Genomic DNA, 25071 nt, shown 5'->3' on the forward strand with positions numbered 1-25071 from the left:
GCCTTTTCCCTACTACTGCAAAAAATGGTTGTCCTGTGGATGGGAGTGCCAACATATAGCCAGGAGCTCTGCAAATTAAATGGAGAGTGGCCAAAATTGGCTCAGGAGAGGGTGAAGTGGGATGCCACCTAGTACACCAGCAGCTGTAGTACTGCACTGCTCCACAAACTGGGTGGCATGGTTAGGTTTCCTGACCTTACCTTCTAAGCCCTTTGCCCTAATTCCCTGATCCATGTAATACTCATACATATTTATAAGCAGTAAATATGTAACAACTTTCTATGATGGCTCCGTGAATGATATACTGCTGTCCCCTAACTTTGGAGTTATTCTGGTATTTGCCTAGATGTGTCTGATTATAGATCAGCCTTTCAAAAGTAACAAAATGAGGTGCCATTTTATGTAACTCAATTGGTTACAGTAGGAAGCTGTTAACAGTAGAGGATTAAAATAAAATTGTTCTTGATATTTAAAAGTGATGAAATGAGGAGAAAAATAAATCCACCCCCAAAGGCTGCAAAACTCCTTGCGAGTTCAGTATCTGCCAAGATCCTACTTGAAAAAACTGAGCTCCTTCCCTTAGGAGGGTCTTCCCACACAGTTCAAGGCATGAAGCCCAAGAGTAGCGTTTCCTGTCTGCATGGATGTACAGTCCAGAGACACACCCAGCAGCCTCATTAATAAATATCTCTTATTCCATGTTTTATCTTGATTGCTTTCKAAAAATATTACCACTAAATCATCGTATTTTCTACATTTTCTATAATGAGGCTTAAAGATAGGTAAGCAGATCTGGTGCATTTAACAAATTTCCATGCTTTTTAAAGGTAAACTTTTAAAAGTAGGCCATTAATATGTTATATTTGATGTTTTTACATTAGTGTGTATATTTAGTCAAGTAACTGTCTGACTAAAATATTTTAACAGTGATCAGTCAAAACATGATTACAAGTTAAATCCTGCTGTTGATAATGAGGAACTAAATTCAGCTGGAAGAAAACACATAAATAGAAATAATTCCTGAGTTTTAGGAGTTTATCCTGAACTTATAAATTTGTAATACTTTTAAAATATCATCCCAATATATTGTCTGTTATTCTGCTGCCTTTCCTTTCCTTTCAGTGTTAAGATGTAACTGCTACCATAAATAAATGAAGTTGCCTAACGTTCAGATCACTAGATCTGGCGTTGAGATAATCACAAAAGGGTAAAGTGTTTTCTGCAAAATGAATTCCTCTGATGAGATGGAGACAAGTCTTGCACATTTATTTCCAACATTTTGGCTACACACGTACCCGCCTCAAATACTTAATAAACACAAGACTATTTTCCAGAGTTCCACTAAGTAATTTTTGCCACACAACACTAAAAAGGAAAAAAAAATCGACCATTCACTATTAAAAGACTTTAATTATTTGGAACACTAATATCCAGAATGTTTATTTGAAAATGGTTCTTTCCACTTTAGTCCATCTTTAAATCTGTTACACTATATTCCACTGACTAGTATTACAAATTACACTGACATGTTTCCTCATACTTGTAAAAGAACTACAGTAAATTGTTTCACAAGGTGTTTGGAAAAAGCATATATAAGAAATTATTCTTTCCCTCTTCTTCTATGATAAAGGAGAAGCTTACTTTTAAAGTAACAAGAACAGACATTATAGAGCTAAATATATTTTGACATATTTAACCTCACAAATAAATAAATATATACAAGGGAGGTTRCAGCACGTCAACTACAAAGTCGAAGCTTTACACTGGAGAACTGAGAGCACTCAAGAGCATCTAACTGACACAGACAGTTTAAGATTACTACATGGTAGTAAAAAAAAATCTTAATTCAGCAAAAATATAGGTAGCTGTACATTAAACTGACAGTTAGCTAACAGCCTTGCTTCAGTCAAGATATTGTGTTTTGTTTTTTATTTATATTTATTGATTTATTATGCTTTATTAATTCCTCATTTTTCAGGAATGTTTGGTTTTTATTTGTCTTCACTTCTGAACACCTTAATCAGGTAGAAATCTCACAGTAAGCTGCTATGTGAACACTATTATCTACAGTAGTTAAGCAAGTGGGATGATAAAATATTAAATTCAGTAAATGCTGGTACWTAATCTTTCCATAATTTTCCCCCCTTATTAAAAATATCAGAAAACATTAATTCCCATTAATAATTGTATTTRAAGTAGATAGGGCTAACTCTCACTCACACCATCATGTAAGTATTTGCAGTTATAAAGACTGAGGTTTCATTAAAGGCATTTGTAGCAACAGCAGTATTCCTGGACGGACTACAATTAGAACATACTCCTCTTTCAGCAAACAAGGTGTTTGTAGCCAGGGAAAATACTCCATTTGTGCGGTCACAGCATTAAATGATCTCTGCACACAAGAGCGCATGCAAAGAGCAGAGAAAGGCACAAATCCATATCCCAAATCACTGAACATCCACCTGCTTGGAAACTGAAAATCTCACAGCACAACTTTCTGGCCACCTTCTGAACACAACTAATCAAATATTTGGCTAAAAATGCTTTGGTGAAAAATGKCCTTTTTGAAAGATGAACATTTCCATTACAGACATTATTTGCTAACATATTTGAAAATACCTTTGATTTTTTGGCTCATGCTTTCATTGACAYGTACAGTTAAAATTTTTATAAAGCCTGGCATGTGAGGAGACACACTACTTGAGACATGCACTTGTGGCAGACATCGTTGTGTGCTAACATGTCATAAACTTATAGATACCAAAACAAGCAAGAACTTTATATTCTTGTCTACCCTCAGCACACACACAAAACTCCATGTAGTTATGCATACAGAATAGTAAAACAAAATTCATTAATGTTGCCTGATCACTGTTTCACACTGTGCCTTCAGCAGTCTTGATCCAGTCAGTCAGTGGGGGGCAGGAGAGATGATAATATCRATACATGAAGTGCCAAGAAAGACGTCATTTATTCATCACCAGGAAATGTACTGCAATCCCCACATTCTTCTCATGTTGCAAGGCCATTCRAGGGCAGTGGCTATGCATACAACATATTGGATGTACAGAAAGTGACAAATGGACCCRTGCGCTTACAGAGTGTCCATCTGGTATCCAATAGCGTCATTTTTAGCACCATTCATGGTTTTTAGATTGTCAGTGTTCCACATTGTGGTCTCCTCTGTAATATTTAACATGTGCATCATTACAAAAACATGTGTGGAGAGAGATTTAGGTGTATATTTATGTCTACATATAGGGGAATGTTTTCTATTTCGTTTAGTGAAAAGAAGCATTAAACACAGGACTGTGCACATTGGCACAGACACTGTATATTGCAATGGGAGATGCCATCTTTCMTACACACCGATCAATGAATGTTGAAGCACGACTTTTTGTAAACTTTGGACTTACCTGTTTGCTTGTTCTGCATCAATCCACTGTTTCCATACATATAAATGGGCTTAAAATTTTCAAAAGAGTTATTAGCAACCTGCACATCTTTCTTACCCAGCACATCTTAGCTAGCCATGCACATGAATACAAAATAGCCTGAATTTACAGCACATACAGTTTTGGTAAGCAAGATTTGCATGATTAGGTCTTCTTAGTCAGAATTTGTTTAAAATAGTCCTTACAAAAAAGAATAGTCAAGAAGCAAGAACTTTAATAAGTGTAGTATGGCAAATCCATTTTCTTCAAAAGAAAAAGATCATCAGTAAACTGTTCAGAAAGAGCTTGCTTGTACTGCAGGATGTCTGCTATTTTCTCCAAAAGCCAAGACTTGCTTCTGTTTGGATTACATAATTCAGAGTTAGGCCTGTGGCTCTTTTTCAGTCTTAAAAATATTTACATAGGATCGCAATTAGCTGTCCAGGTATCATGTTGGCTGGCACTCATTTCAAAACAGCTCAATATCATGGTGGAAAATTGTCATTTTCCAAACAGTAAAAGGGTAGAGAAATTGGTCCTCAGATGGAAGCTGTTAATAGAATAACATTATAAACTGGGAAAAATAACTAAACAGGTCACATTATATGACAGATGAATCTCTCCTTTATTATTCTCAATTCCATGCGGATTTGTTGTCTTGCTTTGGTTCAAAAAATCAGAAGTCCAGTTAGAACTTTGTGCTGTGACTAAATGTGTCGGACGTGATGATACTTTTATAGAAGTTGTCAGAGTGAGCATTGCAGTACCCCTTGACCTTGTCAATAACCTGATGGACAGGGATGATTGATGTTTGTTCTCCATCCTCTTGGGTAAATTTTGAAGATGGTTTGTCAACAAATATATTTTCTAGGAAGAGGAAAAAGCAACAACAAGAGGTTAAGACTTCTTAAGCAAACTCATAGTTTAAGAGATGTGTCACTTCCACCCAGCTATGCTTTCAGTTATCATTATTGTTGAATGAAATTACTGCCCTGAAAGCCAGCAAACCACTTTTTGGCTTGGCATTATTTTTTCTAAATTCTTTTCAGAATCCAGCTTTTGCCTAAATTCAACATATTTTAACCTAAATGGCTAGAATTTTAGTCTCTGCTCAGGTCTCTCGAGTTTAACCCCTCTGTTCTTTTGCTAAAGTGTAACTGACTCCTACTGTTCATACTTTGAATCTTATGAATTAAAATATTTCAGTATCACTGGAATAGGAGTGGCTTCCATAACATCTGCTAAATCACATCTCCACACAACAGAGTAGTGGAAAATGATAGCAAACAAATGTAATTATTTCACTGTGAAAATYACCATCTAAGCACAGAAATAATCACAGAATGTAAGAAAAGATGACTTGCACCTTAAATCAGACAATCAGAATTAAAATTGGTCTAAACTTTACACTTTGACTTTTCCACAATGTGGAGAATACAAGCTGAATGATTATGGGAATGAAATGTGAAAAACTGCTATCATTTCAGAATTCATATACTACAAACCAAGGATGGAACTGAAGGGAAAAAGAAGYAAGGCAATTCAGTCTTAAAATTTTCTCTTTTAGTTATTAAAAAGATATGGACCTTCCTGTTTCTGATGTTGCCTAGGGCACTTCTGATAGGCACACTCAACATTATCAAAAAAATCATGCAATAAACCTGGTTAGACTTTTATCTCCCTTTTGCAGAGATGAACCAGATATATTTCAGGATCTACATAAAAGAAGAAARTATTTTGCTTTTACTGCTAGTTAGCAATCCAGGCTCCCTTCAGAGCTAATGGAGAAAAGCAGGCATTTCCAGAGCGCATTCAAATCCTCYTTCAGACATCCACATTATGCCTGACATCTTATGCTTGCCTGTTTTCCATCATTAGCTAGAAAAACAAACAAGGGTACCCTGCTTCCTACAGTAAAAGCCTCAAAACCTGTGACCTGCGTCCTACCCTTGAAGTTACCCAGGACAGCTCTTAAGGATGCCTCATGGCCGCTGGCACACCAACAAGCCTGAGCCTAGCAGCCTTCTTCACAGGCCCCCCAGAAAAACCCTCCTCTCGGGCTGAGCGGGGAGCGGCTGCTGCAGAGGACAGGGCTGCTGTTCTCAGACCGGTCAGTAGGTAGAGCTCACGTAGCGAGCAACGAGAAAGCGAGCATCCCTTTTGCTTAAGTGTATCGTCTTAAGGAGCCTTCTTATCGCTTCCACGGTAGCGAGTAAGGGTGGAATTAATTCCTGTAACCCGAGCAAGGCTTGGACCATCGCAAGCTTTGACAGTAAGAAGAGGATTCTCTGAAGCGATGTTTTCTACAAGTGGCATTTCTGACAGTTATTTAATAGAATTTGGCAAAATCAGCTTTGAAAATTTCTTGGATCATTTAAAGAATTAGCATATTGTTTCATACATTATTTCATACTATGATTTCATAAAAAACTTTTCTTATAGAAATGAATTACTAGATAAAACAAAACAGAAAAGTAATCTCTCCTCTCACCCACCCAGAAATCAAGCCACACAAGAGATTTGCAGTATCAAATGATGCATGAAGGAGGAATGCATTGCAGAGTGAAAAATCAAAACAGCTTCACCCAGGAAACAAGAAACAGGCATGTTAGGACATATCAGAATTATTTTTTTAAAGCACGCATGAATGTCCATGAATCGCAGCMAGTAACTCCATGTCCACTATCATACTGCTGGGTACTCTGTACCTTTCAAATGCATGTATTTACTAGCCARCGGTATTATATTTTGAGTATGTATTTTTCTACATATTGAATATCTTATTACAAAGATGAAAAGCTAATTCTTAGTCTTCAGGACAGATTACTGAAATGCCTCACTTCTTTTTACATGACATCATTACATTGCTAAATAACACCTATGAAATTTGCATGCAACGGAACTATAAGTCCTTCGAAACCATTGGTGCTCTCTTGCTCTCTCTCTCTCTCTCTCTTTTTTTTTTTTTTTTAGCTCAGTAGTGGGCTTCAGTCCAGAGCAGAGGGTTAGAATTGTAGTGTAGTAAACAGGAGCTGCTAATTTCCAATTTATAAAAGTGCTACATATTTAACTACTACCTATGATGAGTTTGTGTCAGTCTTACAAACAGTAGTGCCACAAGATGTCAAAGTGATTTCTTCTGTCCACAACAAGCATCCCAGTTACTGCATTATACATTCAACTGGTAGTTCACAGTATGGCTTTCAGACATACATAGTTTGTCATTCAGATTCAGTCTGGCTGTGACTGGATATGGAAAACCAATGGCTAGAGGACTAAATTCCATAATAGCTATAGGCCAAATAGAAATACAGTATTTTTTAAAATTTCCGTAGTAGCTCCTTAAACATTCAACATCTTTCTAGGAATCAATCAGATGAYTGTTTTTGCTTTTTAATATGTATTATGTATGGGTGTTTCAACTTAATTTCTTCTCCCTAGATTACTTTATGTGGACATTAACATCAGGACATGGTCCGTTTCCCAAAATGGTATCTTTCAAATGCTTCATGCCCCATGCAGAGTGCACGCAACCAGAGTTTGAAGCACGCTTATCCTTTTAAAGTGCAGGCTCAGCACCAACRACACAAGAGGTAATAGTGAGAAACAAGCAGTGCTCCTGATTAGCAAAGTCCTTTGTGTCAATTAGGACATCATGCAACTGGCATCCCTCCACCCTGCTCAAACCATGCATTTGACAAAAGCGAGTCTCACTTTACCTGTAATGTTCCACCACTGATGAGGAAATGGCCTTAGAAGACATTATCTATACCACAAACACATGAATGCCTGTGTCAGTTCCAAGGAACAAATTACAACCGTTTTAACAAGAGCTGCCAAAACATGTAGCTATTACATTATTTTCCTATACTTTAGCTAAGACATCACGATGAGAAATTCAGCTTGATTAAAAATCAGAATAATCTATCTCAATTATTTTCTATTATTTTAACACTGCCAGAAGATATGTAAGTATTTGAAAACCTAAATTCACTAAAAATTCCTTTAGAGTATCACAGTAAAGTGTACGTTTTCAGAGATCAAAGAAAAATGTAATAAAATTTAAAAGATGTATAGAAAACTGTGGTATTGTCTTAATGTCCACTAAAAGAATACACTGCAAGTTACGATTACATTGCTAACTAAAATCCATTTTAGGAACTAACTTATGCATAGGCTTAAGCTCACTGCTTTTGTGGAAAATCTATGGGCACTTTCTGAACTTTGACCCCCCCTCCCYGCTACTTAAATCTTACTATTTGGAACTGTCTTGTTGCTTTGATTCAATACTACATTGCAAAAACCCTAGCACTAAATCACTTTAATTGCCAGACTGATAAAAAGCTTTGAGCCCAACAAAACATTTAAGCACATTTTAATCTTCAGTCACAATGCCAAGGATGTAAACATTCAGCTGCCACTAGTGTGAATGGGAAGTCTCTGTCCGCTGTAGCGTACACAGAACGAGGGACACGCCACAGGCACACTGCGTAATGCTCTCAGCTATCTCATTTGACCTTTTTAAAAGGACAGTAGAGGGATGTAATTTATCACATTGATTACATGTTAAATTAAAATTGCTATTAAATTAATAGTAGCATTGTGAATGGTGAAATATTACACATGCTGTTTGTGGAAGACTGCTGCTAGAAATGCCCTTTTACAGGAGAGAGAGCTGACGACTGCTTATTACTTAGGGCACCTGGAGCCACGTGGCACATCCAAACGGAGAGGGCAGCAGGAGAAGCACCAGGGAGGGGCAGAAGCCAGCCGAGAGCAGCCCTGGCTGAGAAACCCGAGAGGAAACYCCCTAGGCGTAAAGCTTGGTGAAGTGGTACGCCAGGGAATTTCTGATACACTGCTGATTTTCACTGTATTCAGGGCAAATGTAATTCATGTACGTTCTCTGTAAGCAAAAAAAGATTTACGCATAACTCCTCATGCTAATGGAGGCCCTGAATATTAGCTAGGGGTTGCAGCCAAATAAAATAACTATATACTGCTCCCCCAAAATGGGAATTCTACACAAAGGAATTATTGTGTGCCTAAGTGAACCAGGTAACAAGCAGCAAGAAAACCAGGAARACATTTCCTGGAATCAGAAGAGACTGAAGCATCAGAAATGAGACCTGGGGGATTTCTGAAAATAATTTAATCTTAAAAAAATAATGGAACTTTCCTTCCAATAAATTCATATATTTCATATTTAAAACARTGTTTCTAACAAATAGTTTAAAGCAAGCAAATAAATCTCTCTGGGTTACAGACGTGTGCAAATGTTAATTTCATTTTGTTTTAGACAATAATTCTGTGACAATATGTTACATGACTATACAGTATGATACTCATGAAAAMATGAGTTAACAAAAACCTGGTAACAAAGATCCAAAAACTACTTCATAAGCTATTCAAGTGCTTTTCTGAAATATTATTTCAGTCATAAGCAAACAGACTTGCGAAACATCCCTGTCCCTGTTTTTGTGCACTTTTAAAGTGTTCTTAAAATAAGTAAATTTTTATTTGGTGAGAGTGAAATACAGATAATGCCTTTTATTAGACCATTGACATCTCAATAGATAAACAGTAAATATGGCATGCTATTTGTGGCAAGGAAAAACAGTGTATACTCAGGGAACACAGTATTAATTTGCAAGTAGCTTCCATTTGTCTCTCTCCTGTAAATGTGTTACTGTTAAATGGAAGCAGTTTTGCTGAGTGAATAAACTGTGGAGTTAGATTCAGAAAACTTGATTTCCATGCAAGTTTTCATGCTACTTCGGGCCAGAAATGCCACCTCTGTGCTTTGGTTTCTATGTGTTTACAGTGGGATAAAATTTTTCTTCCTCTAACCAAAGAGATGAAAGTGTCATARGAGAAGTAAAGTAAGGTTTTCTTTYATTACAAATACTTTTTAGGACAGGAACATACACAGATCAGAACTATACACTGGATGTACTGTATATTAGGTTGAGAGTCTTAGTAAACAATAACATTTTTAAAATACTGAATTTATGCAAATTAGTGAAATTTTCTCATGTTAACTTTTGGGTCACTAATGTACATTTAACATCAAAGTAAATATTCCAAAATGCACCGTGTTGTAGTATAACTAACTCACCTGTATGGCTGTTTCGTTTCAAATATGTATTTGTGGTAGATTTTGATTTGGATGTTAAGTAGGTTGAATTGGAGCCAATGGAACTAGAGGATAAGGATTTCCCAAGATTATCAGAACTCTTCTTTATAATGTTGGTTGCTGTCTTGCTCCAATCTAAAAATGATTGAAAAGTTTTAAGCAATTAATTACTGTAGGTACTAAATGCCATTTTTTATGAATTATGAACATTCCAAGTATGAGATGCATTTCTTAATGTTGCTTATAACACACAATTTGTTTCCTGTCAGAAAGCCTTTTGATTTCTTAAGAAGTAAAACAATTTTTCCAATTTTATTTAATTTGCTGTTTACTGGAGTAGTTAAAATTGATGGCTCTATTTCTAACATTTTAACAATACTTTGGTTGGATGGCAGAACTTTAGAAAGACCCGGCTCTCCAGGAAGCAGGAGAGCAGTGAGGATCTATAGCAGTATAAGGATGCTAAATTTCATCATCTAACCAGAGAAATCCAAAGGGTTGGACAGGGGCATTTACAGAGGCCTTATCATTTGAGGGCTTGATCTGCTGCTGTAGAGCTCCTACATATTAGTGGATTTGTACTTGTTGCTGTAGGTTTTAGAATTTCAGTGCATTATTAATAATAATGAATAATAATAGTTATTTAGTAGTTCATGTTTGAAGAGTTTTGTCTGAATCATTATCACAACAGACTCTTACACTGAAGTAGCTTCTAAAATTAATTTAAATAACTAATACYGATAAACCTCTGGGGGAAAACTGATACTGAAAAACTCACCACAAGTGCCCCAATACCAGTATCATGCAGAATACATATATCTAACTATTTCTGTAACACATACTTGCAGGTAGGTACAGGCAGTTTCATCATTAGTCCTACTGTTGCTGTTACCATTCTAATTTATTGTACTGCAGTGAAACTCAGAGAAATGCAGAGAAGACACATGGGTCACTCAAGCTATGGTTTATATGAAGATAAGGATTTTATCCTGAATAACTGCAATAGGATGTAGATTACTATTTCTGATCTAGCTGTGACAATGTTGTAGGGTTTTGGCTATTGCTTTGCTTTATTATAACATGTATATTATAACATTATTTCAGACGGATAAGGATTTAAGATCACATTTGACTTATATTGCACTTTTCTGTCTGCTAATAGTTTGATGTTCACTTAGAATAAAATCCGCTGCTGGTGGTGGGCCAGTTAGCACTGGGTGTAATGACAGCACATTAAGTAACATCACTGAAACACTCGAATCCTTCAGGTTTTTATTTCTATCATCCCGAAAGGCTGCCCAACAGCAGCATAAAAATCTGGAAATAATTTTATCCATCTGTGTTTTCCAGTCCAGGAGTTACAGCATGTACCTCATGGAAACTAAATGTATGAAATAATGTGGATGCCTGACCAAAATATTTTTTTTCCTAATTCACATTAACTCTTTGAGATCACAAGTCAAGATTTCTTAGAATAATGTGAAAGCATAAATATTTCATTGTTTACAATAAGAATGCATGCCCTTACTAGCACTGTAAAAACAAAACAAAATAAGAGAAAACAGAATTCTTCATGGAAAAGCAGTTACTTAAAACCTTGAAACAGCCCTTCAAAACCAACAGAGAAAGGACACAGCAAGTACTTGGAGCACTGTTGTTATGGAAGSTACTTTGGTCTACCTGACTAGGCAAAGAGGTTATGCTCCTTTACATCAACTGTAGGTAGAAACCCTGGTCGAAAGAACTGTATGAGCAAGAATTATGAATTCCGAAATCCTTACCTTACATCACATAGCAAAGCAGGATTCATGTGCCTAAACGCAGGAGCCTAATGCTATCTAAGATGGCCAAAGGTACAGGAGTTTGTACTCTACAATAAAGTATCCGAAACAACTGTTTATTTGCTGCAAAGGACAGCTGTAGCAGCACTCTCCCTGCACTCTGAGAATCACAGATAAAGGTGGACACCAATTCGGGAACCTAACTAAGCTTCTGCTAAAGAAATTTCTTATATTTTCAAGTCCCTAATGCTCTCTCAGAATTACATGATGAAGGACAGAATCATCTGAAAGGGTGAAGATAAGGCAAAAGACTACAGAGCATTTCTATCTGCCCTTTAAGAACCACTCCTACTTCGATCTAATAGTCCACAAGTTCATCATTGTGGGATGCAGGAGAAAGGGAGTAAGACTGACTTTGAATGACAGAATTTGAACCTTTGGACTTTGACTTAACRTTTTCCGATTTTGCAGGGAGTCTACAGGGCCTTCCAAAACCATGCTCATAGCACTACAAATTTTACCAGCTGCCTTCAGTGGAAAACTTAAAGCGAGGACTTGAGACTTTTTATGAAGTGATATCTGAAAGGTCCCTTGGCAATTGTTATTAATAAAGTGAAGTGATAGCCTATTAATACTCTGCTTTTCCACATGTGTGCCCTAAATTGTGTTACATGGAAGAATAAAATAGCATGCTCTTCACCTGGACTTTTTCAGACTATTCCAGCATCTAAGGAGTGGAGCCATGAAAGTATTTTACCTGAATTATCTGCCAGTCGGAATCTGCCACAGCAGAGGTGTCTCCTCCACTGTTTCTGCACGTTTTCTTTCATAGCACAATGGAAAACAAATATAAACAAACCTGCAACAAAAGTGAATAAATAGCAAATAAAGCATATATTTCTAAATGGATAAACAGATTAATTAAAATGCAATCTGCTACAAATCTAAAACAATGCTACAAAAGGAAACCAAAGGAAAATCATGTTCAAGTCTTCTTATTGTCATCTATCTGCATGTCTCATTTAATAGGTACTAAAGTTAATTAAAGTTATCTCATCCTCTAGCTGTAATACATGTGTCTGGAATATTAGAAGGGAGAGAATAGAGCCCCTTTCACTGGCACTGCTGATTTAGATCCAGCTCGGTGTGGATCTTTTAATTATTTTTTGGCTTAGATGAAAATAATTAGAAGGTTTTGTCTTTGGAATAAATGAAAATTTTGCAACCAAAAGGACTGCGAGAACTAGACTACAAAACTAAATGCAGATACTATTTTATAGAAAGATGATACTTTTAACTCCTCCTATTCCAAATATACAAAATTGTGCTATATTTTTTTAAACCTGAAGGCTTGAAATTGGCATTAAATAGATGCACAGAAAAAGAACACTGGATTTACATGCATCACATGCGTGTACTTGAAATGATTACAAAAATAGTAATGAATGCTCAGAAGTATTGATTAGGTATGCAGTTATTTATTTCTGAAGAAGATTACCTGGTTTGTACATGCAATTGCAAACAATATGTTTAAGAATATTGCTGTAGATTTCATTTTTTGCTTGCAAATGTGTAATTTTTATTTTCAAGGAAGAAAATGGGCATCTATCACGTGGCAAACAAGGCTTCAGCTGGGCATATGGTATGATTTCATCATTCTTCAAAGACACTTTAAGGCTAAATATAGAAGTTTGAATTATAATATGCTCTTGGCCATTCCCAGGCAGGCACCAGTATTGCAATCTTCCATCTTTCTCTGGCTTGGCCTGTTCTTGTTTTACTTACTTTTATTCACTGGGAAAGAGCCAAGCTGAGGCTGAACACCTGAGAGCAAAATCTTAAAGCCATATCCCTCACGATTACATCTTAAAAGAGAATAAATGCTACATAATGTGGGCAAACATGGTTTAGTGATGTTCTCTAAGCTTGTTACCCTGCTCTGATCACATACAGCTCCATATGCCAATGCCTGCTATATTTCAGCTGGTAGAAGACCAGGGCAGTATCAAGCTTAGAAAATACAGATCTAAATCATAAAATTATCCTCTTTCCTCCAAAGCCCTGAGGTATAATTTTGCATGAACGCTTATCAGGGAACAGGACTGGTATCTCYTTACAACACTCAGGGCAAGCTGAGCCCACTGAGATCAGAGAACCAAAACAGTTAATTTTGGTACCTTTTGGTAATAAATATTGTGTCATGAAATACAATATTTGCAAAATTTTTCAAGATAGGAAAAAATTGAGAGGTATGATTTAGGAAAGATGAACATATCTTAATGTGTCCTATAATGAACTGCAAATTTAATTCGAACTACTGTAAGCTCTCCTGAATTCTGGTTAATGTGTTTCCATTTAGTAAAATATTTCTGTGTGCGCTTCACTGTAAGCACAGAGTAATTCCAATGTAATCACTAGCAGCTCTTACATGCTTAAAGTTACGCAGTTGTTTGTGCTCCACAAGTTCCTCTTCGTACTTTTGTATTGCTACAGACTTACTAAATTGATGCTTAATTAAATTGTGGTAAAAGTTTGGAACATTCTGAACTGTAAAAAAAAGAAAATGTGCATGTCTGTAGTAATACAAAAACAAATGTAGCACATTAAATACTTTGCCTTTGCCCTGTCTGGGCTTGGTCTCTGCATTTTTTTAATATGTATTTCATTATTCATTAAGTTTACAATGTGCTTTAGCAATACAGCTTTGGTTTTGTTTCCCAGAGCCAAATCAGACCCTAGGCTTTGCTCTAGCTTGGCTCTGACTTAAAAGTATTTGGCTTGCCCAGGCATATATACAAAATAAGCAGCCAAAACCAGAGATGTTCCCAGATTTTTACTCTTGAGCGTCAAAGAGAGAAAAATCATTTCCTATGTAGATGAAAAAGCAAAGTACAGTAACACCAGTAGTTACTGCAACCTACTTTTCCACGGCATTGGCATACATAGAAAAGTAGGTTGATGGAGGCTGCTCGTATAGCTTAAAACATTAGTGTAGCTTTCAGGAACTAGAGAAATGGAATAGCCATATTTATTGAGGATGTGATCCAAAGCTCACGGAAACAGAAGACAGATGTCACTTATTACATTTGCCTCTCAAAGCTGGAAGCAGCTTTTCAGGGAATTCTGAAGTTTTGTCTTATAAAGTTTTAACAGTTCCACTAATTAAGCTCATGCTAATTCCAATGACAGACTTGCCACATCAAACTACTTTCAACAGCTGGGAAACACTTCCTGATAGGCATCCAAAATTTTTCTTTGCCCTATTCCATCCCCTTACTGCTAGATGTATGGGCACAAGTTATAWGTGATTTTAAACACTCTCTTCCCTGGGTTTCTTTAGCCTTTCCCAGCTCTTTCTGACACAGCAGTAAGCACTATCACATAAAGGACTACTGTAGTCCGGTGTTTGACATGAGGTGCCTGTAGGTCTGCTGTGCCTCATCTTTGCTGCCAAAACATACTGCAAGCTCATTGTTCATCCTCCTATTGGGTTTAGTCGTCAAGGTGTTTTGATTTCGTTTTCTAGCTTAGCTGATTTCCAAATATTCATTTTCCACTGAATAATGCTATTACCCCACAGAGAGCGAAGCACTGGCACGCAACCGTGTGTGCACTCTGCACATACAAGCTTAAATGATTGTACTGGAAATCCTAGTTAAAGAGTACTTGTTGAATTTGACCCCGACAGGCTTTTCAGAGTTTTAATCTCTTTTCATTATCTTCCCATACTTTCTAGTCTCTCTAGGCCCTTCTGAATATCTAACACTGACACATTACAGCAAATACTTCATTATGCTTCTAGGGGAGTATCAGAATCTGTCCTTTGGAAAAAAAGCCTTTAGTAACAACACCACATTCGGACKTTTTTTGCCATTTTGCCTAGCATTCTACATTGAACCTGAACCAAACCAAAAACCGCAACATTATTCTCTTTCCAAGAAAGCTCAATAAATCTTTTAGAGCAGTAAATATATCTCAACTGTAACAGATAGAAATCYACACAGTGTAGCAGTTAAATACTGTTTCCATTATGGAAAGATATTTTGCTGACCCTAGGCAGATCTTTATTTATCTCAATATTTGTGTGGCATAACACATGCTCCTCCAATGACACTCTTGGGTTTTGGTTTTTATATTTTTTCCAATAAAATGTTCTTTTCTCAATATTTGTGTGCCATAATACACACCCCTCCAATGACATTCSTGGGTTTTGCTTTTTATCTTTAGTTGTTTTTGCTAGTGGATCGGCCAAGAGGAGGTGGAGATTCTTATGTCATTTGGTATATAGCAAATCAGCTCAGAGCTGAAATTCTGATAAATGTCAGCTCTATAATATTGTAATTTATAATCGTTCAATTATAATTTGCAAAATTTTTCACAACTGAACTATTGAACTATTTTAGAGAGGTAAAGTATCCAAAATTTCAGTAAAGGAAACAGAAATAAGCAGACTGTAACAGTCACTGGATTTTTCTTAAAGAATCAAAGCATATAACATATCCCTGTGCTATCTCTCCACACTAAAACAGGACTGAAATTTATTTTACGGGCTTTTTATGCCTTAAGAAAATAGTTATGAGCTTTACAGATTCACTACAGGAATAAATTAAGGAAAGAGGCTTCCTAGATTTGTTATAATCAGTGAAAGGAAATGTTGAAGGTCATACAGCATCTATATCAACAGAGATCATTGCAGATTGTTAGATATTAATAGCACTATTTATAATACAGGGCATTTTATTGGAAAGACCTTGAAACATTATTTAATTTAACCAAGACATTGAAAACATTTGAGGTCAGTACCATTATTCCATATAAGGGGAAACTTTAGATGTCTTAGTATCAAGGGAAGATCCAGAGAACTTGGATTTGAATTCTCCAGTCAAATCACTGGACATAATTTCTCGCCAAACAGCAACAGCCTAAATATTGTTTGTTCATAGAACAAAAATTCAGCTTACCTTGCAATGAATTGAAAATTGAGAAGAGGTACAGGAAAGGGAGAGTTAACGAACCCCAGGCAAAAAAGGCAAAGCCCCATGTCATGCCCAAGAGGAAGGTAAGGCTGACAACGCTACGGAGATTCCTCAGGATCTCTTCCTTTAGGGTCCGATTAGTTCTTTTCCCATTCCTCCCACAGATCTGCACCATCACCACAACAAACATGGCAATGTTCATCAGAAACACGATGCCAAAGTAACCAGCACAAGTCACATAAAAGACAACTTTATTCTTGATCCAGCAGCTGTAAAAGATACAAAAATATGATCATTTTTAGACAATATGAACAAGCCCCTGCTTAAGTTATTTAGACAACTACAAATATGTCTATACACTGCTGCCGAGTGGCAATTTCAAACAAAACCTTTAATCATTTTATATTTGTAAATAGGATGAAATCCAGGGGCAATAAGACACTATGGGTCATATTAGTATCTCAGTATCCTGTATCTCATTTTACTTTAAAACTAACTAGATAGAAAAGCTAACCTCAGATGCAGGGAACTGCAAACCCATCATGAAAGATTTAGGCTTGATATGAGTAGCTTCACCGCTGGTATCAGCATGASCCATAGGCTGCTGTAGTAACATAATGGGCTACATACACACACCAGAGGCAAGCTTGGATCTTCAGCGCTAAGATCTCAAGTGTCTGCCACTTGAGCAGTTCAAGGAGAACTCAAACAACTCTAASGAAGAAGCTGAATATGTAGTCCTTTCAGCTAGCCATGTGACCGTCAGCCATTTGAGAGATCCATCTTATTCTTCCAGTAGTAAATGGCTTGCATGCTTACCATGATACTTTAATAAAAATACACAATGATATACTTATCATCAKGAAGCTTTGCCAGGCAAGGCACAGAAAATGAGATAACGAACAGTCATATAAGAATTTGAGGGTCTGAAGAGAGATTATTATTTGGACATGTAGGTAAGAACAGTGAAAGCCAATGACCTGCATTGACAAAARGTTATTTTATTTACATAGGAAAACATATTTATACTACTTCTTTCTTGCTGTCACTTAGAATATACRGCTTTTATTTAMGATAAATCAAAACTGGCATTTTTATTCCTGTGAAACAAAACTTATGGATTATTCTTTTGCATAGCCTTCTTTGCACTTCAGATACAAATAACTTAGAAGACAAACATGTCCACTTTGCTTGTTTTATATACCTAGGCCTTTCTCAAAGCAATCTGCAAATGCTAAATTTCTTGCAGAATGTAAATACTAATTAAAATAAATACTTACAAATCGTCTCCTCCTTGTCCGTTAGCATCTTTGCCATATAATTCTTTGCCATATACATGACCTGCGTTTGTATTTGCACTTGCTAAAACAATCGTTATCACTAGAGCAGGCAAACCTGTAACACAAGAAAGTTTGCAGTTTGCTTTCAAAACCCCTAAACCTTCCAAATTACCACGTAAAGGTGAATTATTGATGCTTTCATCAGTATTGCTTTAGTACAGAGTATCCTGAGGTAGATCTATGTCAGAAAACTGCATAGAGAAGTAGAAGGAAATAAATATTTTTTCAAAAAGTACAAATGTATARAGCTTTCAAAGTACTTTATAAGCATTAGTGAATAAGTCTCATAATATTCTTTAATGTAGAAAAGGTTACTATCCTATTTTAGTACATGATACTAAAGTGYCGTGCTAAATAAAATAAGTAAAATATACTAAAGCGTAAAACATACTAAAATACATTTTACTGAAGTAAAAGATTCTCCCTTAATTATCCAAAGTTAAATTTGCACCCGCACAGAGGCACTCATAAGAAAGTAAGAAAAACACTAACAACAATTAAAAGAATTAGACTTAATTTTAAGTTGGAATGATTTTTTTCAGATATTGTGATGCCCCTTAATCAGGCACGAGGCAAACATGAACTTGAACCAACAATTTTGTTTTATTTTTTTCCTCAGATGTAAATGTTTTCTTTTATAACATCACACAGCCTTCACTAAAATGAAGTGTACCAAAAATGAAGTAAACTACATACATTTTTATAAATAAAGTGAAGGGAATATTTGGGGAAAATAACAAACAACTAGAGAACGATGCACACAGAGGTACAGCCCATGCAGAATAAACGTACATTTCCTGGCATGCCCTATTTACATGTCTTATCCTTGCTATGACAAGAGATTCAAAGGGGAAGAGGTTAATTTGCTTTTCCTACCACTCAGTCCTTGTCCTCTGCTGAGGTTGCCAAAGCGGATGCTAGTTGCCAATGGAAAGACATCAATTATCAGCTGGACTGAGGTCACAGCTCTAGTCATGAGGTTAATGGTTTTGTATTGTGTGGAATTATTTCAAACAGAATATATGCATTCAGGCAGAAGGCAGAGATTCCCAATACACAAAAAAATGAAGATTAAAAACCTTGCTGCCTGAGCCTCAGTTATTTTTCAGTACTACATTTTGCATTTCAACACTAGAATGTACACTRATTAAGTCAGGCAAGATATCTCTATGTCTTAAATACTGTGTTGAAGCTCAGGACATTTTAGTTGTTCCTGATTCTGCCATAGGTTTTGTGCTTTTTTGGCAAGAAATGTCAGGCTTGATCCAAAGCTTTTTGAAAGTCGATGCAAAGATTCCTATAGTAACTGCAGGAGYTACTACTGCTGCAGTTCTCTGTCTTTGATATGACGGTAATGTTTCTTCTCGTCCATCCTGGCCTGTCTGGAATGTGAGACTAGTTTATCTGGTCCCTCTGATCCTCCTCAGACTGCAAGCGCCTGTGGGGAGCAAATAGCAGCTACAGGATATTTGCACAAAATTAGACTATGGAACTATGGTCTCRGCAATATTCAGTATTTATGGTGCTCCCCAAGGTGGGGAAGGAAATTTTATCCTGGTTTTGATTYTTCTCTGCATCTATAGAGATCTTCTATACAGCATAATTTCAAATATATGCTATGCAAATATTGCATCTGCTGAACTCACCCCAACCAATGATGCAAAACTTCAGTATATATCGCCGTATATAGGTGTTGAATACTTTTACTAGAGCAATGTACATGTGAACGGCTTCTAGTCCCATCCATGTAAAGGTGGCCAGAAGAAAAAAGTGCAAAAGGGAGGCAACAGCTATGCAGAGGCCATCTATGTCAAATGATGCAATCCAGCCATCAAGCAAGAAGATCAGGTTAAGAAAGAGCAGGGCTGTGCTCAAGTTCATCAGGATTTTTGATGGATAATCTCTTCGCAGCTTCCTAGTGAGAGAAATACAGGTTCCTATGATCAAATGGCTTCAATTGCCTGAACTGCTTACAGAAGCCAAGCTGGCCAGTTTACAAAGTAAATAAAAGCAGTGACCTTCTTGTGCCAATATGCTATTGTGGCAATAAGGCATAGGGAGGTATACCTCTGTGTAGTATTGCTGAAACTTTCTGCTACGTGTGCTGGTGAAGAGCCAGCACTTCTTTGAGTTGTTAATGAGCTATCTAACTGATGCAAGAGTTTAGCTACTGACTTGTTACTAAGAACATCTCAAATTAAATATAAAACAATGTGTTTTTTTATTTTAAATGAAAACTTAAGAAAAATAAAAGAAAACACTTTMAAAATATACTGCTGGCCAGAAGCTCATCTCTGGTTATTTTCTCTAACAATCTTTGCTTGTTTTTCAGAAGACATTGCCCAGTGCATGTTGCTATTTTTTGGTTTACTTTTCTTTTATAGGATTAAAAAACTGAAAATCAAATTAATTTTCTTTTTTAACTGAGAGATATTGAAATGTATGCACTGATAGGCAAACCAACAACTTCTGCCAACTTTGGACAATCTCATTRTATCATAGGTAATGCAAAAGCAACGCAACAATTATTTAGAAATATTTAGAACTATTTTTAAACATCTCAGAGAAAAAATCTTTATTTCCCCAGTAAAATCTCCTTCTTTAGCAGTTACTCTGTCCTGTCCTGTCACAGGCAGAATGGTTCCTTTGTGGCCAGCTGTTGATATGACTTCATTTTCTCTTTTCACTGTTCACAGAATTGTATCACTTCATAACTTTTGCATTCCCTTGAGTCACCCTGACATTTCAGTGGATTTGTTTTTTTAAATTGTTGTAACACTTCACAGTTTAGCTTCATTTTATTTTCTCTTCCCCACTTCCTTCYGAAGAGTTCTAGCATGTAATTTTTCTAGTTGGAATTTTTCTTATATATTCAGGACTTACTATGCTTCAACAGGCTTTTCTCTTTTTTAATTCTGAAAAGCCTGSCTGTGAATTTTAAAATATACGCCTGTTTAGAATCTAAAGGATACAGTACTCCCAGAGGAGAAAATTTTGGGACACATTAGCCCTATTGCTCTGAGCAGCACAACACAGCAAAAACAGGAGGRAGGAGTCTGAACTTGCATCTCCTTGGAAAAAAAAAAATCTATTTATAGCATTAAGCACAAGAGTCTTTACTTATTTTTTGTTTAAATACAGATTTGCCTTTCTAGATGAAAATACAACAACCATGTGGCTAATTTACATAATACGTTTATTCATTATATAATTTATTCATTGTATAAAGGTATTTCTTTTGCAATGTTTTGAACTAATACTTACTCGAATGCAACGTATGTCAGAAGAGTTGCAGCCGAAAATATGGCAGATATCCCACAGCCTATGTAAGAGATAAAGGTGAGGACCTTGGTATTCTGGGAGTCTATTTGTGTAGCCGTTCCCTGAAGATCCTAAGTGTGAGAGGAGGAAGAGGTGTTAGTCATAGCAAACTCCTTTTTAATGAGCACAACACAATTTCTTGGTAATCAGTCAAGTAAAACTCAAAAACACTTTGGCAATACCTCTACAACCCTGATGTTAAGGTTCATGTTTACTGGGTATATTTAGTTTATAGTTGTTACACCTCTCACTTCCTTCCCATGGCTCTTGAAAACATTGTGTTGTAAGTATTATAACTGCTGGGATCAGCAGAAAGACAGAGTCTGACACTGATCATTGTAATTCATCACGAGGAATTCAAGTGGCCTTTTAGGAAAAAAAAATCCATTTTCAGATTTTTAGTCAGTTGCTTATAGACATCTTTCTTTAAGAATAACCTATTTGTACGGAAAATACAATAAAAAATGTATTCATACTGAAGTGTACACCATTCTGGTGAGTTTCTGACATCAGTTCTCATTATTAAAAGTTCGTAGGAGCTGATGTCGCTAATCATCTACTGGTGAAACCAACGACAAGATATTCCTCTTTGGTTTTATGGCCTGTTTTGACAGGCAAACTACAGTTATGAGTAGAATTGGTCAGAAAAATAAAGACAACATTTCAAAAAAACTGGAAATGAGRTAGGAACATTCTGAGGATTTTTTTTTCCAGTTTTCTTTCCAACTGTAATTGCCACATAGTACTGTCTGAGAATAAATACRAGTGTTATTTCCTTTTCTTAAGGACAAAACAAAATAGAATGCTTGGATATATAAAACTTTGGGGTAAATGTGAGCAAATACTGATATTTAATGGTGTATAGTCTATGGTCACTGATACTGTTGCCCTTAGCAAAAATATCTAGCAAAAGGATACCCATAAAAGGTAAAAGGAAAACACAACATTTTTCACAGGAAAATTAAAGAGCTATATGCAATTTTTAGACTCATCTACCAGGCTCATAAGACATTTCACATACATCAAGAGAATGTTATTTGAAAGTCATTTAATATCTAAATTAATGTCAGAAAATATTATTAAAATGAAAATGCAAYTAGAAGGTCAAAACCATGTAAAAATCTACTGGAATACAGCCCAAATTCAGAAAACTTCTGTCTTATTTTCTAATGCAACAAAAGCATTCAGGGGAAGGGAAGGGATTCATTGAATACACCAAAAGAAAACCCTTTTTTTTTTCTTTTGAGTGTGACTGTTGCATTTGGGAACCTAAAGAGAGATTTGAAATATCACCAGATTTTAAGAAAAGATTGCAGTATTCCAATTGCTCTTGTTGGGATTATTTTCTTGCAAAAATACTTCAGCTATGCAAATTTCTGTAGACATCTGACTGCTGGAGGAACKACACTACCGAGGCTGAAGTGCCCCATATAGTACCTTCTCCTACCTCCCTGATATGCTCAGACCTATCTATCTCAGCCATGCAGTTTGGAGACTTTGCTTAAGGCTCTCATAGCCTTAAGCTATCATAAATATCACCTAAGTTTTGCAGTAGCCCTCAATGAGTAWTTTTTTTCCAAAGGAAGCCCTTAAAAAATACTGTAAGATAACCTTTATTAATGCCATTTAAAAGAAAGTAGCAAATAAAGTTTTACAAATCTTGYAAAAGAACATATTTCTTTATACTTTTGGGCATTAAATAAATATAAATCTTGTCAGATTTGCAATCTAAATTTGTAAGGGGTGACTTATCCTCTTGAGTCTCAGGATGAAATGGAATTACTGTGCTCCCTTGTCTTGGCTTTTCATCCCCACTAGCAGTTTTGCTTGACAGTGGGACATATTTTTCTTTACTGTACTTTTTCCCTAAGCTCTGTATTTTTGTTCTGCAATGTTGTCACCTTTTTCTCTAAAAAAATCAATTTCTACATTTTTTCCTGCTAATACCTTCACACATTCCTGACCTTGCTATTTCAACTCTACCCAGCYCTATTTCTCTTTCACCACAAATTTCTCCACATGTTCCTTGCRCTAGTTTCCTTTATAAACTGAAAACTCCCTCTCTTCTGCAACCTTTTCTAATCTCTGTTCATATCCTCTCATTATTTTTAAGGTCAGTTTCTCTTCTCATTGATCAGATCTGAGATCCCTTTAAAACGTTATAGGCTGTTTTCCCTTTTCCTTCTGATTTATCCCCTCTCTGCTACACTTTGTCCATGCCTTGCTCTGCAGCTTAACACATGAAAATCTGGTCACACCCTCCAGTCTTGAGGGATCAAAACKGCATATCATTTTATTGGATTATATTTTTAAGAAAATGATAGGGACTCACTCCACCTTAGGATTCATCACTTTTTTTCTGTTTCTGTAGTGGAAGAGTTAGTACTGGGGCTTAGTTTTACAGTCCCTGATTCTGACATTCTTTTTGAAACAGACATGTCCCAGTTTTGAAGTTGGATAGAGCAATATATTATTTGTATTGTGGTATCATTCAGATGTTTCAACTGAAGGTCTCTTGTAGTACAGTAATTTTCAAAATTTAGAATATTGTTTTGGGTACATTTTAATTTTTATTTTGTAACAGCCACTTGTAGAGGACTTAATAACGTATTTGCCTTTCATTACTGATTTTCTTTATTATCTCATTCCTGAAACCTTATCATTAGATATTTTGTTATGAAAAGATATCTTTATGAAAATAATGGATAAAATAAATTATTATTATAAAACAAGTGCAAAATGAATAACCCAAGTAGCAAATATGAATGAAGATACTTGTCTTGATCCAAGACAAAAACTATGTAGTGGTTCTTAAAAAAGACAAACCTACAGAAAATTAAGTTTGCTTACCATTAGGACCCCAAAGTGTGTGAGATGGTTGCACAAGCAAATTGTCTCATTCTCATTGGAGTCTGCTTGCACCTTGCAGCCCGTAGGGTTCCAACCACCATTACCACCTACAGAAATGAAACCAGAGAAAACACACTTTCCAACAACTTTGTACTTTCCAACATTTCTTGAACAGATTTCTAAATTCATTTCCTGCAAGTGGAGAAATGCTTTCTCAAATTGAATCAGTGAATATTAAAAATAATCAGAAAAGTAGCAAGTATCAAATTTCTTAGGTTTGTCAGAAAATTCCACCAAGCAAGTGTTCTAACTTACGGCCTGTTAAGCAGAAGCAATAAATGGAAGTCTATAATAAAGGTAGGAATTTTTTTTTTTTTTGATTACTGAAGGATGAATAAGACTTAATATGTAGATTACATATTAAGACACACCTTAGCTTTACCCTGCAATAACATGGTTTTAGAACTTGCCTTTATCACACTGATGTAATGTCTGCACCTGCCTTCCTCCTACTCATATATCCTCAGGCCACGTATGAAAGCATTTATGGCCCTAAAGTAGAAGGTCCCGCCTTTCTCTGCACTTTGTAATGAAAACGGCCAGAGTGGATAATCTTGATTGTCCTTTCTGGCCTTAAAAAATTATGAAATAAATTATCCCCCTACCCTCCCTACTCAAAAAGGCCATTTTGAAATAGTAAGTGGAAAGACTGTATTTTAAAAAAGTAAAGGTAAAAAAGTAAATTTTGTATTTCCCATTACTTTTTCTTTTCAGTTTTTCCTGCCAAAATCTGAACTGATTTTGTGAAAGTTCGTGTTCTCTGACTTYTTAAAAACATGTTTGCCCAGCTCTAGCCAAAATTCAGCAAATTATCTGACTGACCCTCATATTCAAGATAGAATGTGAAGACACTTCAGAACTTAAACCTTTCCCCAACTCAAGCAGCCAGTGAGAATCGATTTCTCCTTGTGTGTTTCTCCTTTGATGTTCTTAAGTTTAGCTTCCTAACTAGGTTTTGCTCTTTTTGTATCCTTCTCCATTCTCCTCAGTTCTTCTCTCTGAAGTTCCAGCCTTCAACTCCAACTTCAGATGGTAAATTTTATGTCTTGCAAGACTCTCTACTAATCTCCTTCACCTCAGATCCTACTGCTAAAGATAGTTACATTTTCATTCTCTCTCTTTTTCCTGGTAAGCAGAAGTAAGGTCTCTACTACTTGGTAGTGATCTATAAAC

The 25071-nt window shown here is 36.1% G+C and overlaps 1 protein-coding gene across 1 annotated transcript in view; it reads right to left on the reverse strand.

Annotated features, from left to right (window-relative positions):
• Window positions 1–1390: 1390 nt before the first annotated feature.
• Window positions 1391–25071, reverse strand: part of ADGRG6 (adhesion G protein-coupled receptor G6) — a 117736-nt gene continuing 94055 nt past the window's right edge. The window contains exons 18-25 of the mRNA XM_085299272.1: window positions 23839–23945; window positions 20932–21059; window positions 19314–19582; window positions 17608–17722; window positions 16313–16596; window positions 12109–12210; window positions 9553–9705; window positions 1391–4301 (exon numbers count right to left, since the gene is read on the reverse strand). Coding sequence (XP_085155398.1) covers window positions 4123–4301; window positions 9553–9705; window positions 12109–12210; window positions 16313–16596; window positions 17608–17722; window positions 19314–19582; window positions 20932–21059; window positions 23839–23945 — 1337 coding nt within the window. The 3' untranslated portion in view covers window positions 1391–4122. The remainder of the gene's footprint in view (window positions 4302–9552; window positions 9706–12108; window positions 12211–16312; window positions 16597–17607; window positions 17723–19313; window positions 19583–20931; window positions 21060–23838; window positions 23946–25071) is intronic.

This window comes from Rhea americana, unplaced genomic scaffold (assembly GCF_003343005.1).
Source record: "Rhea americana isolate MKP2758 unplaced genomic scaffold, rheAme1 scaffold_149, whole genome shotgun sequence".
Taxonomy (NCBI): domain Eukaryota; kingdom Metazoa; phylum Chordata; class Aves; order Rheiformes; family Rheidae; genus Rhea; species Rhea americana.